General features: G+C 33.3%; 1 protein-coding gene and 1 long non-coding RNA gene across 5 annotated transcripts in view; one reads left to right on the top strand and one right to left on the bottom strand.

Annotated features, from left to right (window-relative positions):
- Positions 1–21925, bottom strand: part of LOC116463381 (synaptonemal complex protein 2) — a 100596-nt gene that overhangs the window by 74036 nt on the left and 4635 nt on the right. For 2 of the 4 annotated variants that reach the window (XR_009212035.1, XM_032146464.2), the window contains exons 1-12: positions 14801–14997; positions 13724–13867; positions 12769–12897; positions 11903–12007; positions 11568–11592; positions 8906–8991; positions 7882–7967; positions 7589–7623; positions 6546–6688; positions 6412–6464; positions 4808–4853; positions 4196–4291 (exon numbers count right to left, since the gene is read on the bottom strand). Coding sequence is in view for 1 of the 4 variants with exons in the window: in XM_032146464.2 (XP_032002355.1) it covers positions 4196–4291; positions 4808–4853; positions 6412–6464; positions 6546–6688; positions 7589–7623; positions 7882–7967; positions 8906–8991; positions 11568–11592; positions 11903–12007; positions 12769–12897; positions 13724–13867; positions 14801–14824 (972 nt within the window). In the remaining 3 variants the exon portion in view is untranslated. The other 2 variants (XR_009212036.1, XR_009212037.1) reach the window with 2 other exon arrangements.
- Positions 15942–18690, top strand: LOC131382506 (uncharacterized). Its single transcript, XR_009212038.1, has 3 exons — positions 15942–16305; positions 18124–18175; positions 18359–18690. It is a non-coding gene; the product is annotated as an uncharacterized LOC131382506 (long non-coding RNA).

Here is a 21925-nt window from a genome sequence, read left to right as displayed (position 1 = left end):
ATAACACCTTTCTTGCTCCACCAATTAACTACATATTACACATGTTACATTTAATGTATTTGTTCATTCTTAAAACGAAATGATTTTGACAATTTCCTATCCTTAACCAAAAATAATAATGACTGTTAATATTATATTTATTAGAGGATACCCTTTTTAAAAATGTTACCAAGTCTTTTTATGTTTTCTTTGAAATATTTTATGAAGTCATACTCATTCCTCAATTCCACTCCTACTACCTATTCCGGGTCCTGTAAGCACAATACTCATTAACTGATTGTCCTTGGATTTAAACATGAATGCGCATGAATAATAACCTAAAATGTTTGCCCCAAGTATTTTCATTGAAAATTTGTATAACTGAATGATACTGAATTCACAAAGTCATAGTAAAAATTAAATACCATTCCTGGCCAGGCATGGTGGCTCACGCCTGTAATCCCAGGACTTTGGGAGGCCAAGGCAGGCAGATCACAAGGTCAGGAGATCGAGACCATCCTGGCTAACATGGTGAAACCCCGTCTCTACTAAAAATACAAAAAAAAAAAAAAAAATTAGCCGGGCATGGTGACAGGCGCCTGTAGTTCCAGCTACTGGGAGGCTGAGGCAGGAGAATGGCGTGAACCCAGGAGGCGGAGCTTGCAGTGAGCCAAGATGGCACCACTGCACTCCAGCCTAGGCAACAGAGGGAGACTCCGTCTCAAACAAAACAAAACAAAACAAAACTAAATACTTTTGTTATTTAAGGACAACTCATTCCCAAGAAATTCCTTTAAATCCTTATTATTTTCACTAATTCCCTTCTCTTCTATACCTTAATTGAAACCAGTCATACCCTGATGACATCACTACCTTTATCCCTTACCTCAAAACCTCAGGATCAGGAGGAAAGGGATGGTATTCTAATTTTTCACCAAGGCTTTGAGCAGCCTCATATTTCTCTGTGTGTAAAAAACTTGCTCCTTTGAGGAATATCTCAGCTGGCATACTCTATTCCCAATAATTGTTATCATCTACCAACTTAAAACTGATTCTTCTTTATATATCAAGGCACTTAGTTCACTTTTAAAAAAACATACATAATGGCAATTTTCAAACAGATTTTAAATCAGAAATCATAGTATTATAAACCCAAAATATGCCCTTACCCAGATTCAACAGTTATCAATATGTTGTAGCAATTTTGTTCCATTTTCACCTCCCACTCTCCCTCCATTATACTCCTTCCTCCTCTTGACCTCAATTTTTTCCTTCAACCTCTCCCTATCTGCCCTTCACCATCAATTTATGAAAGCTCTTATCCTTAATATACCCAACAAAAACCCCTACATTGAATCCACATGTCACGCTCTTTCCTTAACTTGATGTCTTTACTTCCTTAACAAATATTTTAACTTTCTAGGAATGCCTAAACTCTTTATCATGTAAGTGAAACTGCTCTTTCATGGGTTACCAGTTTTTATTTAACCTCACCTCTCAGGAATATTTCACTGTGTTGATCGTTTCCTCTCATAAAACTTCCTTTCCTCTGTCATCTATTACACTGTACCCTTTTAATTTGTTCCCTTTTGGCTGATTCTTCAAGTATCCTTCTGGCTAAAATCTCTTCTACTTACCCTGTAGAAATTTGTTTTTCATAGTTCTTTCATATAGGCACTCATTAAAACCCATGGTTCTGTCATTTATATACAGATAGCTTCTATATCTCTACTTATGGCTCAATTTCCATCCAGCTACCCAAATTTTAGTAATCCTTCTTTTTTAAAAATTACAAACAAATCACCAAGTTTGCTCAGTTCTGTCTCAAGTCTTTCTGGATTCTATCAATTTCCATCCATGCCCATTGTTATATCTCAAAACCATCCCACAATTATTTCTCATCTGGATTATTGCAAAAGCCTCCTAACTGCCTCTAGTCTTTTTCCTTTTTATCCATTCTTCCCAGTCTATTTTTGTCCATTTCCCCTACCAGGGGGTATCTTTTACACAAATGAGTTCTCCAATGCCTAGTACATATGTGACACATAGTTCTCAATAGATATTCATTGAACTGATGTTACCTCCTACTTAAAATCTTCCTTTGGCTCCACACTTCCTATATTTTTCCAATCCCCTATGCCCTCTGTACATCTTTCAATTCTTTCAATGTTCCGTTTACTCATTCTTGCAACAAGCATGAGCCATAGAATAGCTATAATCTTATACTCTATGCAGGAAAGCAGACAACAAACAACAAATAAACAAAATGATTTTAAATAATAACTACTATAAAGGAAATAAGACAATGTGGAATAATGTGGCTGTGAGGCTACTTTATATTGAGTAACCTGAGAATACTCTATGAGAAGGCAACATTTGTGCTTAAATCTAAACGGAAAGAACTAAGATGCAAGGACCTGGAGGAAGTGGTCTATGCAGAAGAACTAAGAAGTAGAAAGACCTAAGATGGGCATAATCTGTGTTAGAGAAATAGAAAAATAAATGTGACTGGAACGTAGTCATCATAGAAAATATATGAAATATCAGAGAAACAGCCAGAGACCAGGCCACAAAAAGCCTTGTATGCCATGTCAGAGAGACAGAAGAAGGATTCAAGGAGCCACTGTGGAGAATGGCTTTTACGGAGAGCAAGAGAGAATAAAGGGATAACATACTACAGCTACGGAAATTCAGAAGAGAGAAGATTCTAAATATAGTTTTGGAAAGAAGAGTCCCCCAGCATCTTGATCAGTGTCTGGAACACACTAGGCATTAAATACTTATAAATGCATTTTATACTTTCCCTATCACGTATACTGCTATAGTGTAATTGCTTATTTTTCTTTTTTTTTTTTTTTTTTTTTTTTTGAGACAGAGTCTCGCACTGTTGCCCAGGCTGGAGTGCAGCGGCCCGATCTCGGCTCACTGCAAGCTTCGCCTCCCGGGTTCACACCATTCTCCTGCCTCAGCCTCCCGAGTAGCTGGGACTACAGGTGCCTGCCACCACGCCTGGCTTATTTTCGTATTTTTAGTAGAGGCGGAGTTTCACCATGTTTAATTGCTTATTTTCTTATCTCAATAATCCATTAGACCAAGCTGAATGAAGGAACACTGCCCTATTTATTTCCTTTATAGTAGTTACTGCTATTTAATAACAATACTTTTCTCCCAGAACGAAATTCTATTAGGCTGGTGCAAAAGTAATTGCAGTTTCTGCCATTGAAAGTAATGGCAAGAACCGCAATTACTTTTGCACCTGCCTAAGTAGCTCCTCGAAAAAAAATCAGCTTAAAACACTCCTACAAATCCTGCAGGAGAAATACACTAATGGAAACTGTCAGTGCCCCTGAGAAGCAGTGCTAGTCATTGGAACTCAATTTTAAGCATTCTAAGAAGGTACTTTAAAATAAAAAGCAACAAAGGCATGTGGAAATCCTAAAAGGCATTTGGTTAATGTTCATCTATAAAATGTTTACCTGGAACAAATAGCAGGATTCTATAAGAAACAGACGAGAAAGACTAAAGCCTTATTATAATATCACCAGCCACAACCAGATTAGTAAATGCTGATCAACTCTTACTCCGATTTTGGCAAACGGACTACATAATTTGAGCTAAATGTATGCAAATGTATTAAATATGAGGTGGTAGCTATTAGAAATAATGGCTCAAGGATTTTCCTCAGGTAAAAAATATGCAGGTCAGCAGAAAATATGCCACCTATTTGGAAGATCTGAGCACAGCTATGATAAAGCATAGGAAGAAAAAAAATTAAAATTAACTCCCAATCAAGTCCTATTTCCAAAGAGAAGATTGTATGAATGATTAAGTTAGGACCACTTGTCACTGTCTGTTAATAATATTTTCAATAGAATGCCACTGTATTTGAGTAACTGTTCCCCTTTCTAAAGTCAATTCACTTTGTTTATGTGAAATAAAATTTTAACTGTCATAAATTAACATTTATTTTTGAAAAGCTTATGTTAAAAAATTAGTATTAAAACAGCATTATTTTTTCTCACACAATAAAACATCAGAAGTAATTTTCATTTATAATTAGCTTGGTAGGTTGCTATGCTAATCAAACTACTAGAGCTAATGTTAAAATCTATGTAAAGACTGGCTAGAACATATAAAGAAATCCACATTCTTAAAGTAAGTAAAAATCTTATATATACATATACACAAAGAATAATACCAAGCAAATGAAACTTACATCATTATCTCCAGCAATGTAGAATGAGAGAGTCTGACTCCCAAGATTAAAATCAATCCAAAATTCCTCAAGTTTTTCATCTGATGGTATTTGCAGCTAATAAAATAAACATACGAAACTGGAATATACAATGATTTTAGAAATAATAGACAATTATGATGTTATATTCATGGCTAAAGAAAGCAAAGCTAGAAGGAGAGAGAAGAGAAAGAACAGACAAGTATAATATTTAGATAAATTTAAAAACAATCAAATGAAATGCTTTAATATTTTATAAAAAATCAACTAGCTCCAAGAAATCATGAATATTCCAAGTGCTAATAAAGGTTGAAAGTACTAGTTTGAATAGATTCATACATGATAAATCAATAACAGTCTTAAGGAAACAGGAGAAAAATTGGACTACAGCCTTTTTCAGTTATTCTTGGCAATGAATATGCTGTTCCATAAAATTTCTCCTGGTTTCACTGTCAGATACAGAACACCAGACCAGCTATATTCATGATCTAATTACAATTATTTTTAGTGTTCTTATTCATTTTTAACTCATCATTCACTTGACTATCAAAATTCATGCAATAACTAAAATAATGTGTTAAATTAAAATTTTACCTCATATTTATCAAGAAATGCTGATAAACAAGGAAATGTAAAGACCCTGAAATAAAAAGTAGTTTAAGAAAAAAATAAATAAGCTTTCACAGCATAATCTTGTCCAGTAATAGAAATCATGCCTAGAATCAAAAGGAAATCAGGCAGTGGTCACAATAATTGAAATAAAATCATATTTCCCTCTTTAATACTTTTCAAAATACATGTTTAGTGGACATTTATGTAGAGAAAATCATATTACTTTGAGGATACTACTCAATCTACCATTTTGACTAAAATGATTGCACCAAATGTTTTTGTGTGTGATACGGTTTGGTTCTGAGTCCCCACCCAAATCTCGTCTTGAATGGTACTGTCATAATTCCCACGTGTTGTGTGAGGGACCTGGTAGGAGATAACTGAATCATGAGGGCAGTTTCTCCCACACTGTTCTTGTGGTAGTAAGTCTCACGAGATCTGATGGTTTTATCAGGGCTTTCCACTTTGGCATCTTCCTCATTCTCTCTTTGCCTGCTGCTATCCATGTAAGATGGGACTTGCTCCTCCTTGCCTTCCGCCAGGATTGTGAGGCTTCCCCAGCCACGTGGAACTTTAAGTCCAATTAAATCTCTTTCTTTTGTAAATGTCTCAGTCTCCAGTATGTCTTTATCAGCAGTATGAAAACAGACTAATACAGTGTGCTACCAAATATGAGCAGTTTCCTAATTTAGCTTATTAATATATGTTTCCATAGAACTTAAGAATACAAGTGAATAATTACATTAAAAATGGTTAAATTCACAGAATGCTTTCTTAGATACTATTTTACATATTTAGCATATTATCTCATTTAATCTACATCACAAACATATGAGATAGTTATTAACATTATATAACAGCTAAGGAAACTGAGGCATGTAAGGTTAAATAATTTGCCCAATATTAGAACAGGAAGAGAGGAACTTATGATTCAAATCCAGGTAATATGACTCCTTGCACAACCCTTACAATACCGTTAATTTCTTTAGTAAGTAAAATAAATGTGAACTCATTCATCCAATAATTATGTTGAACATCTATGAGGTGCCAGGCATTGCAAATTCTGTTTTTCTGTCATTATAAAAAAATGATTAAAATTTACATTACATATCCTTTCATGCCCCTCAGAAAGATCCTACTTACCATATGTTAATTATAAAGAAGGATGATTTGTTTGCTATATATTTACATTCCAGTATGTGGATGAAGGAGATGATTCAAGTAATAAATATGTCTAGATTTTTATTATCCCTCAAACATTAAACAATAATGGATATGCAACTCAGAAATATAGTAAGCCAATTTTGAACATCTAAAGTTATTAATATGAATTAAACAGAAATGAACTTTTCCCTCTAAAAAGTACAAAATAAAACAAGGCCAGTGCAGAATTATTTCAGATTACTGGTGTAGTAATTTGCTAAAATCATGTTATTGTTTTAAATTATCTATGCACATTCTACACTCCAACATAGTGTAGAGAACAAGAACAAATAGGGTTAAATTTATAAAGATGCAACACTGGGTGCTCACTCTTGAGCTCTATTTCTTTGACAGTAAATGGTTGTATCTTGCATTAAGTTTACCTTCTTTTGTCTCCAAGCATGCCATTTACAAGGTTGAGAAATATCCTGCAATCCTAATTTTAAAGAGAAATACTTTTAAAAATCATAATAATTTTAAAAAATTCACGAATTTCTGTTATTGTTATACAACTTACTGTTTCAAATTCAGAGTCCTTAATTCTTTTAAATGCCTTAGCAATAAAATCCATTGAAAACCACTGATGTGCCAGTTCTTGTCTTTGTTTTTCTGTGGTCATTCTACATAAAGCTTCTACAATGCCTACCTGTAAGTCATAATCTATTAAAAAAATAGTTAATGTTTGATTTATGATTATGAAAATTAAGTTTATAAAAGACCATATATTTTACAAGGTATTAGAATAAGCAAGAGAAATAAGAATATATTAATGTAATTGATTAACCTATTAATATTGTCTTCATATAGATTAGAAATATCTCATCATTTGAGGAATTAACACAGCCCAAATAACAAGTGTGCCAACAGAAGAAATAAGTGAAATTTTTAAAAATTTTAAGAGACTTCTAAATATTCAGACACTGCTATTTATTATTAGAGATATAAAATGCAAAGTAACCCACACAGTTGTCTATAAGTTACAAAATCTGTTTTCCTCTTGTGTAACATGTTTATAGTTATCCCAGAGTACTTTAAACCATGATTTATTCTACATGTAAATCACCATATTAAAATTCATTCACAAAAAGCTTAGAAAATAAATTTTAAGTTATTTTAATAAACACATTGTTTAAAAACAAATCCATCAATACCAAGAATATTAGACACCCTAATTTCATAAAAAATCTGAGGAATTTCTTAGCACAAGTAGTTCAGGTCTACTGAAAAATTAAGCCATTATATTAAGCTATTAATTTAAGCTTTATTAATTAAGCTATTATATTAAGCTATTAAATTAAGCTATTAATTTAAGCTATTATATTAAGCTATATAATTCATAAGTCTACCATTAGGCACAAATTATATGTATCTAACGCCTACTGTCAAATTATTTTTGTCCCAAAGACAAATTTCATTTATATTTATTAAAAATTGCTTAATCATACCTAAAGTTTATAATTCCCTCAGTCTCACATTGCTATGCTAATATTTTAATTGAAAAGATCCTATCTGCTATTCATAAATATGGAATAATTTTAGATTTTGAAAAGATATACTTACCTCCAGCATCTAAAATCCTTTCTCCCATACTACTCCTGTGAATTAAAATAACAGATTACAAAATGGACCAGTATCAATTAAATAGGAAGTCCACATGTTTAGGAGGAAAAGAAACTTCACAAAAATTTACAACTGGCTAATATCACTGACTTTTGCAGAAATTATATACATACACTAATTAAAAAGCTGCAACAGTTTATCAGTTTCATTATTAATGCAAACTCATGGTTGTCTGTCTTATAAAACATTCTTATTGATTTTAAGAATAAAAACAATATAGTACAGATTATTACATGAGAATTAACATTTCTTGGTTAGAGAGTATTTTCCGGGCATCTTGAGGCATTTTGTCAAGCATAGCATTCATTTTTTTCATTATCTAGAAAAGAAAAAAAATGCATTAACTTTATATTCAGTGAAACACTATTTAGAGAAATATTCTAGGCACATAAATTTAGAAGCTTAATTTTTTCTTAATCACTGAGTTTTATTATGGGAATGGAGTAGGATGGAGGAAAGAATACATAAAGTACAAAATAGGCCAGGCATGGTGGCTCACTGTAATACCAGCACTTTGGGAGGCCGAGGCGGGCGGATCACTTGATGTCAGGAGTTCGAGATCAGCCTGGCCAACATAGTGAAACCCTGTCTCTACCAAAAATACAAAAATTAGCTGTGCATGGTAACGCGCGCCTGTAATCCCAGCTACTCAGGAAGGAGGCAGGAGAAGTGCTTGAACCTGGGAGGCAGAGGTTGCAGTGAGCTGAGATTGCGCCACTGCACTCCAGCCTGGGCAGATAGAGCAAGACTCTCTCAAAAAAATAAAAACAATAAAGTATAAAATAATGAATATAAAAACAACATAAACTACAGAATATCAAAAATAGAATATAACATGACTCCGGTACTTAAAGCACTTGTACTTTTTGCAATAAAACTTATATTTATTTTAACTCCATTATAAGATCTGAGGAAGCCAAAAAATGTTACTTTATTAATTTTGTTCTTATGATTATAGCACATGTACACACATACATATACTAATACAGATTATTTTTAGCATTTAAATACTTAAGCACCCTGAAAATCTGGTTGGTATAATTTATTTCCATTTGAGCTATATGCATACATAAACCCATATGGTTATAAATTTTCAGTAAGTATTTAGGAAATATGTCAGGCAATAGATTAAGATGATAGAAATATACTCCAAGCTAAGTAATTTAGTCCTACATGAAATACATTTTCATTTTAATTGCTATTGATTTTCTTCACGTTTTCATTTTTAGTTTTTAAAACACAAATAAATGGCTTTACCTCTTGCTGAATACAAATATTCACTCTTGAGTCAATAACCAGGGAACAAATGCGAGGTACGAAACTTTCCACTACTTGCTTTTTACCTGAATAAAAGTGTTAAATTATTGATAAATGTCCATTTCAAATCTTCTTAACTGTCAGTCTTTTCTTATAAGAGTTAGTGGAAAGGGGCCAGGCATGGTAACTCAGGCCTATAATCCTAGCACTTTGGAAGGCCCAGATAGGTAGACTGCTTGAGCCCAGGAGTTTGAGACCAGCCTGGGCAACATGGCAAAATCCTGTCTGTACAAAAATTAGCTGGGCACCTGTAATCCCAGCTACATGGGAGGCTGAGGTGGGAGAATCACCTGAGCCCAGGAGGTCAAAGCTGCAGTGAGCCGTGATCGTGCCACTGTACTCCAGCCTGGGTGACAGAGACCCTGTCTCAAAAAATAAAAATAAATAAATACAGAGTTAGTGGAAAGGATATACCTACTGCAGTTCAGAAGAAGGCCCACCAGGGCTTGGGGATGAGAAAGAATGAAATTAAGTCCTAATTCTATTTGGCCTTGCAAAAAACACCACTCAACAAATCTGACTGATTTTAATACTGTCAAGGGACAACTCTAGATCTAGTTTCTAACTGCAGGCACATAAGGAGGTATTTATTTATTTTTTTGATTAAATATAGTTCAAAATCGAAAACTTCAATTCTAAGGCTTTTACCAAAACTGACCTCATTAATTTTTAGTTATACATCAAAAATTTTTATACCCATAAAGACCAACACATCTTAACCCCAATGAAGTTCTAAATGATGTGAGCCACTTTTAGGTTAACGCATTTTTGAAAGATGAGGCTTTATCAATACTAAGTGTATTCAGAGGAATGTGTACATGCTGTTTCATGATGCAAATTTTAAAAATAAGTTTAAACAATGGAAATACTGTAAAAACAAATGTACAATTTTCCAAAGTGACTGCATAAAAAGAAAAAAGTACTCAGATGAAAAGATACAATTATTTACTTTAAAAATCAGGTGGATCACTTCACAATTGCTGGTGCTTTAGGATCGTTTTTTCCCTAAAAACTTAAAAATTTAGACTACATTGTTTTGTAGCAAAAACAATCAATGAAGAGGTAGGACTAATTATTAAATCAATGGCAATCTGTTTAAAACTTTTGGGCTCTGAAGACAGCAAGTACCTTTATTTATAAATAATTCACCAGCCTCACTGACCAATCCTAGGTAAGTCTTCTTCAATCAACACATAGCTAAAATAACTTGGATCTGATTGCTTGGCACAAGCAGGCCACAAGTCAAAGAATGAGTAGGAACATATTCTGTATTCTCAGTTTACTATTGAAAATTTGTTCCATTAGATCAAAGGTTGGCAAACTATGGCCCACAAACTAAATGCAACTCACCGCCTGTTTTTGCATGACTGTATTACTCACCAGCAAGTGCTCTGTGAAAACTATTTGAATCTATCATGTTTTATTAAAACAGTGGTGTCAAAGGTGAACATCATTCACTCTCATCAGCTTAGCCATGGTCAGTTATTTGAATTTTTGTCAGAAGCAGAAGCTGAGTATTCGGACTTTCCCTACCACACAGCAGTCCAATGGCAGTGGGGTTTTATTGTGACTTTTTGATATCCAGCACCAAGACTGAAATTTTTCTGAACAAGAACTGTCCTCAACCTTTATTGCTGAATACTGAATGGCTCTGGTAATTAGCACTGGCTGCAGAGTTGACAATGTTTCTAAATGAATTTGGCACAAAATTACAAGACAAAATAATGCTTGCATCATGAACTTAACACTGCAGTGAAGTCATTCTGATAACTAAGGTGATCTGAAAGGCAAGTAATGCTATGCTGCTTTATACACTTCACAGACTGTCAAAGGTTAAAACAGGAAGCAACATCTCCATTTCCACACAAATTTGCAGGGAATATATTTTTTCCAAACTCCAACTACAGGTCTAGCAGTGTTTTTGGGCTTTGTTGTAAGTACAAAGGAAATTTCCACATTTCAAAATCCATTTAATTGTGCAACTGGGAAGCTTCCACATAACCTTCAATTGGAAGTGATTAATTGCAATGCAATGACATTCTAAAATGCAAATGTTAAGAACCTAACAATTCTATTAATGCCTTTCAAGTGATGAACACGCTCAATTAAAAGCATGCTTATGCACTGATATCAGTATTTGGCATTGTCTGCATGAAAAGCCATTTTCTAATGTGACATACATAAAACCTCATTATAGATAGGGATTAACAAATGAACATTTACAATCAATTTTGAAAACAGAACACTCTGAACCGTAATTAAATGAAATGTTATTCTCTCACAAAAAGAATGCAAGTTTCATTATTAGTAGATCTATATTACAAAAAAATTGTACAACTATATTTTCAATGGCATCAATAAATTATTTGTAGAAATTTGTTTTTCTTTCTTGTTATACAAGTACCTACATAATATTCTTAATTGTTTTTCTCTTGGACTACAAAGTCTAAAATATTTACTATCTAGCCCTTTACAGTAAAAGTTTGTTGATCCTTGAATCAGATAATGAGTTCTTAATACTAGGACAATACAATGAGAATTGTAAAATTATACTAAAACTCTAACAGTAATTTATTGTTCCAATAGAAAATAAGTATTATACCTTCATCACTGACATCATGTATGACCTGAAAAAAAGTGAATAACATTTAATTTACAAGTTACTATATATTACAAACCACTACAATATTATAAACCATTACAAATGGTATTGAAATGACAGATTACATTTTAACTCATAGCATAATTACTTTTTATTAACTAACCATTTAATTACATTTACCAGAATAAATGCTTTATACAATCTGAACAGACCAATCCAACCAAGTCACCAACCAATCTGTTAGTGACTTTTAGGCTCAGGGCACACAGAACACAAATTGTTTTTTAAATAAACACATGCTTTATAAACATCAGTGTAATCAACGTGATTTTTACCAGCAGAAGATCAACTAAGTCTTCTATCATATTTAGAACAGCTTCATCTTTTGAATTTCCTTGACTCTGAATAATCTCCTTGGATTTTTCAAACCAGGCAACCATGTAAAAAAAAAAAAAAAAGGAATGAACTTATTACTTTGAGTTCCATTTTAATAATTTTAAGAATGTACTTATCTATCTTTGCATAAACAGTAAACCTAGGAATAAAGACACATCAAAATTAAAATTTTAGTGTTGTATCAAAATAAATTCAAGTTTTTAAGGATCCTCCTTGTCTTTTTTTTAAACTATCTTTTCCCATTGTTTAAAATGGGAATAGATGAAGTTAATTTTGATTCCATGTAGAAGATCCTTATTTCCCCTTCAAATTTCTAGTTAGGGTACATTTATTATAATAGAAGGAAGTAAATTATCACAATTTAGACCATTTTGATATTGTTACTATATGAAAAGTTTTCATATTATTTTACCTTAATTCAGATATTTGAGTACATACATCTCAGATACTATTCTAGGTGCCAATAATGTAGCAATGAACAAAAGAGACAAAAATCAATATCCTACATCCTAGCATGGGAGACAAACAATATAAAAACAAAAAATGAAGTTAGATAATAAGAAGAGTTAAAGAGACAGTAAAGCAAGTAAAGGCCTTAGGGAGCTTAAACTCACATGATTATCAAGGAGTCTGTACAGTTTTCTTGTGATCTTTATATTTGTAACATATATCACAAGCTATAGAAATGTTTTATTCCCAACATTGTACATAAAGTTCCTATATTTTCAACAATTTGGATAATTTCTTATTAGAAAGCATATCTTTTATTTCATTCACATGAATATGTTACATATTCTATACTTATCTTTTGTATTAGTCCTTGTTTTATCATTGTTAGAAGTCCAGCTTGCCCCAATACACTGATATTTTTGCCACATCTTCCAAGAGAAACCAAAATGGCTGAAACATTGTGGGTATCCTCTTTATTAAGTTCCTGAAATAAAAGGTATACATTAAAATTTCTGTAAACACAAAACAGTATGAAATAGACATTGTACAAGGAGTGTTACACACATATTTTAATCTTCACAAATCCTGAAAGATGGTCATTTTAATCATCTCTATATTGCAACAGATGAAAATGTGGTTTAAGAATGCGACCTGCCCAAAGCCATACAGTCAGGGAATGACAAACTCAGGACAAAAATGGAAATCTGTATAAATCCAAGAAACTTTATACCATGATACAATGAATCAGCAACTTTCCATTCTAAAAAGCTCCATGTATTTAACTAACAGAAACAAGAAATTTTTATTCAATTTCTTGGATTCATAATGAATCTCAGATACTGGGGTGGGGGGATTATCAATAATCACCTTTTCTCATGTATGAAAATGCCTTAAATATGATCAATTAAATTCAAAGTTTGGGGTGATTTTTCTATGTTTTAGTTTTGACAGAAGTAGGCATTGTCTATGTAACATCAAGTATACACTGATAGGTTTTTTTAAAAATCTATCAACTTGTTTAAACTTCTAAGAGCTAAAGTATTTTTTCCCCAGTTTTGGTCACAGTTAATAGTAAAGCCCATGTGAACACATATTTTTGTATATTTTATTTGGGAAATGACATTCCAGTGTGTTGAGATTCCTCAAACAAACAAACAATAATAAGCAAATGGTGAAATAAGCATTTATTTATGTAATTATAACTGAGCTTGCCCAAGCCTATTCATTTTTTTTCTAATGGAGTACTTCGTTCTAAAACTAGAGTTCTATCTAATAATTGTAACAATCATTGAGCAAAAATGAATATTTACCCTGCATATAAGGTTGTCCACCTTGTGGAAAAACTGTTTGCTGCATTTAATCTTCACATCTTCACAAATATCAATTTGTAAAAGTGTTTTCAAAGGTTTGAAATCATTTTTTCTTAAAGCATCATCAATGCATTTTTCCAACTGCTAGAGAAATATATTTAATGGCACATGCTGTATCAAAACCAAAATTACCTTATGCAATCTAGTAATTTGAGAACTGTTTTCACATGAAAACTCTCAAATGAACTCATAAAATATTAATTCACTTATTTTTTAAAAATATGGCCACTATTAAATTTGGAACAACTGAATTAGAAATTACATTTCTTTGATAATAAGACTGATTAGAAAAAAATATTTTACTAATATTTCCAATTCATATCTTTTGTTGCTAAGGTCACCTTTATGTCAACCTCAACAGAAACTTGATGAAAAAAGCAAAAAAGCTTTAAAGTAACGAATACTTAAACCATGAATAAAAGCCTAGCATACCTGACTACTAATCTCTTAACAGGGTTTAACTAGTAAAGAAAAAAATACATACAGACGGGTAAAAGCACCTTTTAGAAATTATGCCAACTAACATAACTTAAGCATTACCATTATATAATATTTATAACATTAATAAAATCTGTCATCTTGCTCTTAAAGTACAACTTCATTAATAACAAATGTTCATACTACAACTGATCACTAAACAGGTTTGGCTGTGAACTGCATACATGTTGAATAGATTATTAACACTTACACTTTACCTAAATACACAATATCTTAATCTCTAAAACTTAATACAAAAATATCCAAGCATAAATTATGCATAAATCAGCGCATAATTCTTTTCAATGTAAAAGGCAGGTATAAAGAATCAGCATTTTAATACTTTATAAATATTCTTAATACAGCTTTTGCAAACATCTACTGAATACATGAAAGAACACTTTATTTAAACTATTCTTGACCATTTCATAAAAACATGTAAGCTTTGTCACTGCTAAAAACATAGCACTGAATACCTATAAGTAAACAAAAAGTGATTTTCAGAATTAAAATACTTACTTTTGGTCTAGGACTACATACCTGGAGATCTGGTCTCATTGGCATTTTGACTTCATTTAAAAAAAAAAAAAAAAAAGCAAGACAAAATAAACACCTATAAAAGAAAGCATATATTTTCTGTATCTCACAATCTGTTTCATGTGTTTAACAGTTTAAATATCTTACACACATAAATATGCATTTGTTATTTATACCACAGGCAATATTGTTTAACTTCCTCACTAAACACTTACCTATTTATTAAATTACACATTTGAATATGATCAAAGAAGTTTCTAGAGAAAAGCCTGAAGATTATTTAGTCAAGCTCTTCCTTTTTTATAGATTACTTAATGTCAAATATCCTGCCAAAAGGTCACAAAGCTAGTTAGTAAAACAATAACCTGGATCTCCCTTTCCAGTGATTCCCTGCTATAATTGTTCCACCTTTGAGAACAAGGAAAAAAAAACTCTTGAATTAATGTGTAAATGAAATTTGGGCTATTAATATTCAAGAAAGGAGGAATAGGCAGATATACTAACAATGAACAGGATCAAAATATGCAAGGAAAGGAGTGAGGAAAAGATAACTCAAGTACATTTAATATGTCCACAAGAGTGTTCAGGAAAGAAAGAACCCCCAGTTTCTGGTTGAATGCTGAAATTAAGGTGAGGACCTCATTTTCCCAAAGTTATCTGGGTCCTTAAAGACCATGGGATGCAAATACAAATAACTGCCACAAATTAATATATTGCAATATGGCTAATAGAAAGTATCCACCAGGTTCTAAAGAGAGATTCCATGCTAATGAAAACAGGACCAAAAATAGATTAAATCACTTCAAACAATCCTATCTTGTGTGTTTCTGACAAGGACCAAAGATAAAGGTCATTGATTCTCCCTGCCATGAACACCTAAGGAACTAACATTATTTTGGTCAAGAAAATGCAAATCATTGCTGTAGTCATCCTCAAAGCTCTGTATCCCTATTTTGTTTTGTAGAATATGCATAATTATTTGCTTGTCTTTTTTGGAACCAAGTACTAAAGGTCATTCTGAGAGGAACCATGTGCCTGAGAGTATTATTCATTTATAAATAATAAAGTCTGATGATTATGTTTTTTACCATCTCATTTTAATAATTATGGAAATGTTTTTTAAAAATATTGTATGTTACAAGACTCCATGTCTACAAAAAAAAATTTTTTTTAATTAGCTGGGTATGGTGGTGTGTGCCTGTAATCCCAGCTACTCTGGAGACTGGGGTGAGAAATTGCTTGAGCCTAGAAGTTGAAGGTTACAGTGAGCTATGACCACAACACTGTACTCTAGCCTGGGCAAGAGAGGGAGACTCTGTCTCTAAAATAAACAAAAAGAATGCATGTCATCATTTCCAAGGTAACCACTAAATGAGTAGTGAAAGAATACACAACTACTAAGCTAAGTGGGGGAGGGAGGCTGTAATGTTTTCATTTTAATCAATCCAGAGAGAGAGAAAGAGAAAGAGACCCAGAACAAGAAAGAAAAACAGGAAACACAAAGTAAGGTGACAGATTAAAAGTTACATATCAGTAATTACATTGAAAGTAAAATATATTAAATACTCTGAAGAAGTAAGAATATGTTACCCTCCCAATATGCTGCTCTGACATATCGACTATTTTAAATTAAGGGCACTTAACAAAAAACAGCAGGTACAAGATCACTCCCACCTTCATTGTTTCCTAAAAGCAGGAAATGGAATTCCCATGCGAAAGATGTCCTCCCTGTACCAAAAGGGAAGTAATCTTATAATCAAGGAGGGGAAGTTAAAATCAAGAAAACCTGTACAACCAAACTTTGTTAAACCAACCCTTATCTTCCTAGTCATTTCTCCACCCAATTAACTACCCTAGCCTAAAGCCTCTTTGCCTTATTTCACAACTTACTATTCTTTGTCCAATTCAATATATAACTGACCCTAACTACTTCTTTGGGTCTTCATGTTCTTATGAGAGATCCTGTGTCATGTAAAACTTGTATTAAAGAAATTTGTGTGCTTTTCTCCAGTTGATCTATGTCAATTTAACTCTAAATGGGAACAGGTAAAGTTTTGCCCCTACAGCTCCAATTAAAAGTCAGATTGTCCTCAAAGGATCAGTGCTTGAAGGACGGATACTCCATTTTCCATAATGTGCTCATTTAACATTGCATGCCTGTATCAAAACATCTCATGTACTCTATTGACACCTACTATGTACTCACAAAAATTAAAAAGTTGGATTGTCGGGTAGGTTAATAATTTTTAAAACTATATGCTGTCCAAAAATATTATATTTTAAGAGATATACCTTAAATAAAGGGCTATCGAACAGTTGGAAATAAAAAGAAAAGATAGCTACCACACAAACAAAAGAAAGCTAATAAAACTATATTACTGTTGGATTTACCATAAAAGTCCAACACAGATGGAACTGAAAAGAGAATCCAGAAACAGACCTATACATATGACTTGATTTATGATCAAGGTAGAACACAAAACAGTAAGGAAAGGGTAAGATAATCTTTTCAATTAATCTATACTGCTCAACTGGATGTTCATAAGAAATACAACAAAACCTCACTACTTCATACCAACCATCTCATACCATATGCAAACACCATTTCCAGGTGGAATGAAAATTAAAAACAATTAAGTTTCTAGAACATCTTCATGACCATGCAATAAGCAATAAGCAAGATTATAAAAAGCTCTAACCATAAAAGACAACTGATAAGTCGGACAACCTTAAAATTAGAAACACTTGTTCAATGAGAACACATGGATACAAGGAGGGGAACAACACACACGGGCCTGGTGGGGCGGCAGGAAGGAGAGCATCAGGAAAAACAGCTAATGCATGCTGAGTTTAATACTTACAGGTTGATAGGTGCAGCGAACCACCATGACACACATCTTCCTATGCAACAAACCTGCACATCTTGCACATGTAGCCCAGAACTTAAAATAACCTATTGATTTTCTCAATCCACGAGCATAGGATTTAACAAAAGAAAGAACTCTGTGGGAAAACATCATTGAGAGAACAAGGCAGGCCATACAGATGAAAATATTTTTCTCTTGTACATTATTCACTTGTGTGAATATTCACAACTGTTACTAAGTTATTTGGTTATCAATTAATGTAAACATACTCTTGGAAATATGAACTGAATAAAAGGGTCCTATTTTGGCACCACAGCCTATTTAATGTCATAGCCTCTGACCTTCCACCTTCAAAAGAGTCTATAACTCTGACCAGTTGCCTCACTTGTTAATGTATTGCCCTGGTAACAAGGTTATAATTGACATCTTTGATTCCTAAATGTTTTAAATACAGGTAAGATTTCTTCATCAAACAGAGGATTACTGGGACTACTACTTCTCCCAAATGCATGTAGGTACTATAATTTATTATCAATCTGTTAGATTTCTTTTTTTAAGAAAACCACAAGTTCATGAGTGTTCATTTAGATTAAGTGAAGCACAACAATACTGCCTGCTTTAAAACCTCACTAGTTTGTCAAAACCTTACAGAGAACTGTGGAAATAACAGCTCTGAATTTATGTTTGTCTATAGGCTCAGAATTCTTCCTAATCCCACCTCCTAGTATTAAGGAAACAAACTTCAGAAGCAACAAAAGCAGCTTCCATTCAGGAATCTGCTAGGAGACAGTCTGCAGCCAAAACAAATATGGATTGGAGGAGGAACCTTCTCCTGTAAGACAGGTTTCATAAATCGGAGAAATTCCGTAAGGGATGGAATTGTGCCAACTGCCTCTGTAACAACAAGAAAAATGTTTGCTCACAGCTATGTGTGGACTCTTACTGTATTAATTTCCTAGGGTTGCCTTAACAAAGTGCCACAAACTGGATGGCTTAGAACAGCAGAAATTATCTCAGTGTGGAGGCAAGACGTTTGAAACAAAGGGGTCAGTAGGATCATACTCCCTCTGAAAGTGCTAGAAGAAGGATCTTTAAGCTTCTGGTAGCTGCCGACATTCCTTGACTTGTGGCAGCATAAATCCAGTCTCTGCCTCCTTTATCACATGGTATTCTTCCTTTTACTTTTCACATTGTCTTCTATGCATATCTGTATCCAAATTTCCCCTTTTTATAAATATATATTGGATTAGGGCCCACCCTAATAACTTAAATAACTTAATAAGTTTATAACTTAACTTGGCTAAATGCAAAAGACCCTATTTCCAGAAAAGGTCACATTCTGAGATACTGGGAATTAGAATCTCACATATCTTTTTAGGGGAACACAATTCAACCCATAACAGTCACTACATAAAGCCCAAACTTAATTCAATATTGGAATGCCAAAAACATGGGATTCAAAGAAGAAATAAAAGTTGAGGTTTTGAATGTACTGGGTGGGGAAGGAAAACATGTCATATAAGAGCTAGTAACCAGGGCAGCCTGGGTTACGCCTACACATAAGGCAGCAATGCCATTACAGGGTGACATAATTCTAGAAATTTTCCTCAAATGTAGTGCCAAAATTAGCCTCTTGCTGAAATATTTTCTCCACTTCAATTAAAGTGAAACAAGTCAGATTCTGGATAACTGACAGAGATTGGTCTACTGGAAAGTTTTAAGAAAAGAAGAACCATCATCTCGAGCTACTCTCTTCCCCTGCCCCCATACCGCTGAGACTGCTGAATCGATCTTTGGTAGTGCTAAGTACTAGGTAATAGAAATTTTTTATTTTCTGAAATTACTGCACCAAGGACCAAGCATTGGCAATTTTTCTATGTTGAAACAGGTCCAGTAATGTGCTAAGCATAATGTCCTACTAATTTTTGAATGCTTTAAAAGATAATATATACCAGAACTTTGGCATTGAACGGTTTCTGAGAACGTATGACTGGTACTTCCTTTCCATGGAAGACAGCTGAAGCTACAGCTGATGAATGAACTCCAACTCCACCAAAGAATCTGCCTGCACTTGAACATAATGAGATTTGTTGAGAATGTGTATTTGGGACTTTAAGTTAAAAATTTTGGCCTTTAGACTTTTAAATTCAGAAGCACAAAAAAAGGATTCTGGACATTTAAATCTTTCAGTCCTTGATCTTTAACTTGTAAAGGGTTTTAATCTTGCAACCTTAATGTTCCCTGAGATGTTCAAAACAGAAAATCTTTATATTCAAATTTGTTGGCATTTTACTGCTGAAACATCTTTATGTATTGCCAAATACCTTTGTTCAGTATAGTACATCAAAGGCTCTACCATCTATCTAGAGATAATTTGGAATGGGAAGTAAAATAAACAATGACATTTCTGCCTCAGATATAGAGTGGCATTAGATTTTAATTTTCTGTTCTAGCCCAAAGTACAATCTTCTTCCAGGGTCAACATCTAAAGTTCTTCCACAATCCAAAGAGAATACCCAAAAGAAGGTAACGGCCTTATGAAGAAAGGAAAAGAACCATCCAGATAAATCTCCTCCAGAAAACAGGTTAATAATTAAGTGAACAAAAAGCTAGGAAATGTTAGAGAAGTACCTTTTCCCTACTCCCAGCTTCCGTGAGAAAGGCTGAGTATACTATCGGCCTCTCTCGATTCCTTTAATTTACATCACCACTGAGGACCTGGAAGTATTTGATTGGTAAACTTGGGAAGGAAAATGAGCCAGGCTCAGCTCAGCTCCACTCTTTTGTTTACATGAAAACTGAAAGAGGGGTTTCATGTTGTTTTCAGTTTTGTTCCTTCTGGAAGCTCTGCCCCTGTGAGAAAGTCAACATTTTGCTCTGTCCTTTTTCTCTGGAGTCAATACAGTAAGCTTTCTCTTCCAGGGTGGAAGGTGAAAAATGCAGGGCTGGAAAGGTCTAACTCAATTACCTTGCAGTGCCTCGGGCAGTAAGTTTGCTTAATTCTGGAGCTCAGTATTAGCAAATTCACTAGGCCAACAACCTAAACTAACACCCATGAACATAGCCAATATAGGACTAATGAAGGTTACGTTTCTTTTCCTACTCAGTCAGAACCCAGGAAGAAAGAGGAATGCTGTTTATCAGAGGACCTTTGAGAGATTCCATCAAGGCTCAGCATAAATATCTACGGTGTTCCTTTTTATATTAGCAATAATCAGACAATTGAATTTTTTAATATAGATAACTAAAATGAATAAATCTAACAAAAAGATCTTAACAAGAGATATGAATACATGCAGTTGTTCCTATTCATTAATGGAAGGACTTAACATTATAAAACCATCAATGCTTCACTAAAATAAATATCTGAATTGCTAAACTCCAAAGCAATTCCAGTAAAAACCACAAAATAATAATTTGAGAGATCTGGCTAATTCTTTTAAAATATATATGGAGGAATAATGCTGCTCTAATACTAAAATAACTTTTAAAATATTAGAGAAGAAAAATCACCTTATTTGATATTAAAACATGTTACAAAGTCACAAGAAATAACTATAAACAGTGAAGTATTAAGAATGGAAAACAAATGGATCAATAAAACAAAACAGAATTCAAATGCATACTCAAGCACATACTGGAAGTTCATATTTGAGTCAGATGGTTTTGCAAATCAGGGGAAAGGTAAACTGGTCAATAAGTGGTCTGGGAAAAGTGACTTGGCATGTGGAAAAAATAACATTAGAAATCTATTTTGCCGTAAAAAAAATAAGGTCTAGATAAATTAACTACATGAATGTAAAAAGTAAATGTTTAAAAACTATTAGCAGAAAATATCAAGGCTATCACTAAGATGTTCCAACAGGAAAGAATTTAAAACAAAACGCTCAAAACATAAAAAGTAATAGATTTTAACTTTTTGTGCATCACTGTAAAAGAGAGGCAGCATACTAGGGAGACATTTGCAATGGAATAAGAGACTAAGGATTAACATAAAAAGAATTATCATGACGAACTTAACAAATCAAGGAGAAAAAAAGCAATAACTCAACAGCAAAAACAGAAAAGAAGAGGTCATTCAGAAAATAAAACTTAACTGCCTAATAAAGAAATGAAAATGCTACCTCCATAGTAATCTGAATGCTAGTAAAACAATAACCAGTCCCCTCTCCACCATCCACCAGATCGGCAAAAACTAAAGAAACTGATACTACCAAGTCACAGTGGGAATAAAGGAAATTGGAAATCATGTATGTACTCC

Source organism: Hylobates moloch, unplaced genomic scaffold, assembly GCF_009828535.3.
Source record: "Hylobates moloch isolate HMO894 unplaced genomic scaffold, HMol_V3 SCAFFOLD_34, whole genome shotgun sequence".
Classification (NCBI taxonomy): Eukaryota; Metazoa; Chordata; class Mammalia; order Primates; family Hylobatidae; genus Hylobates; species Hylobates moloch.
This window is presented reverse-complemented; position numbering and strand designations above follow the sequence as displayed.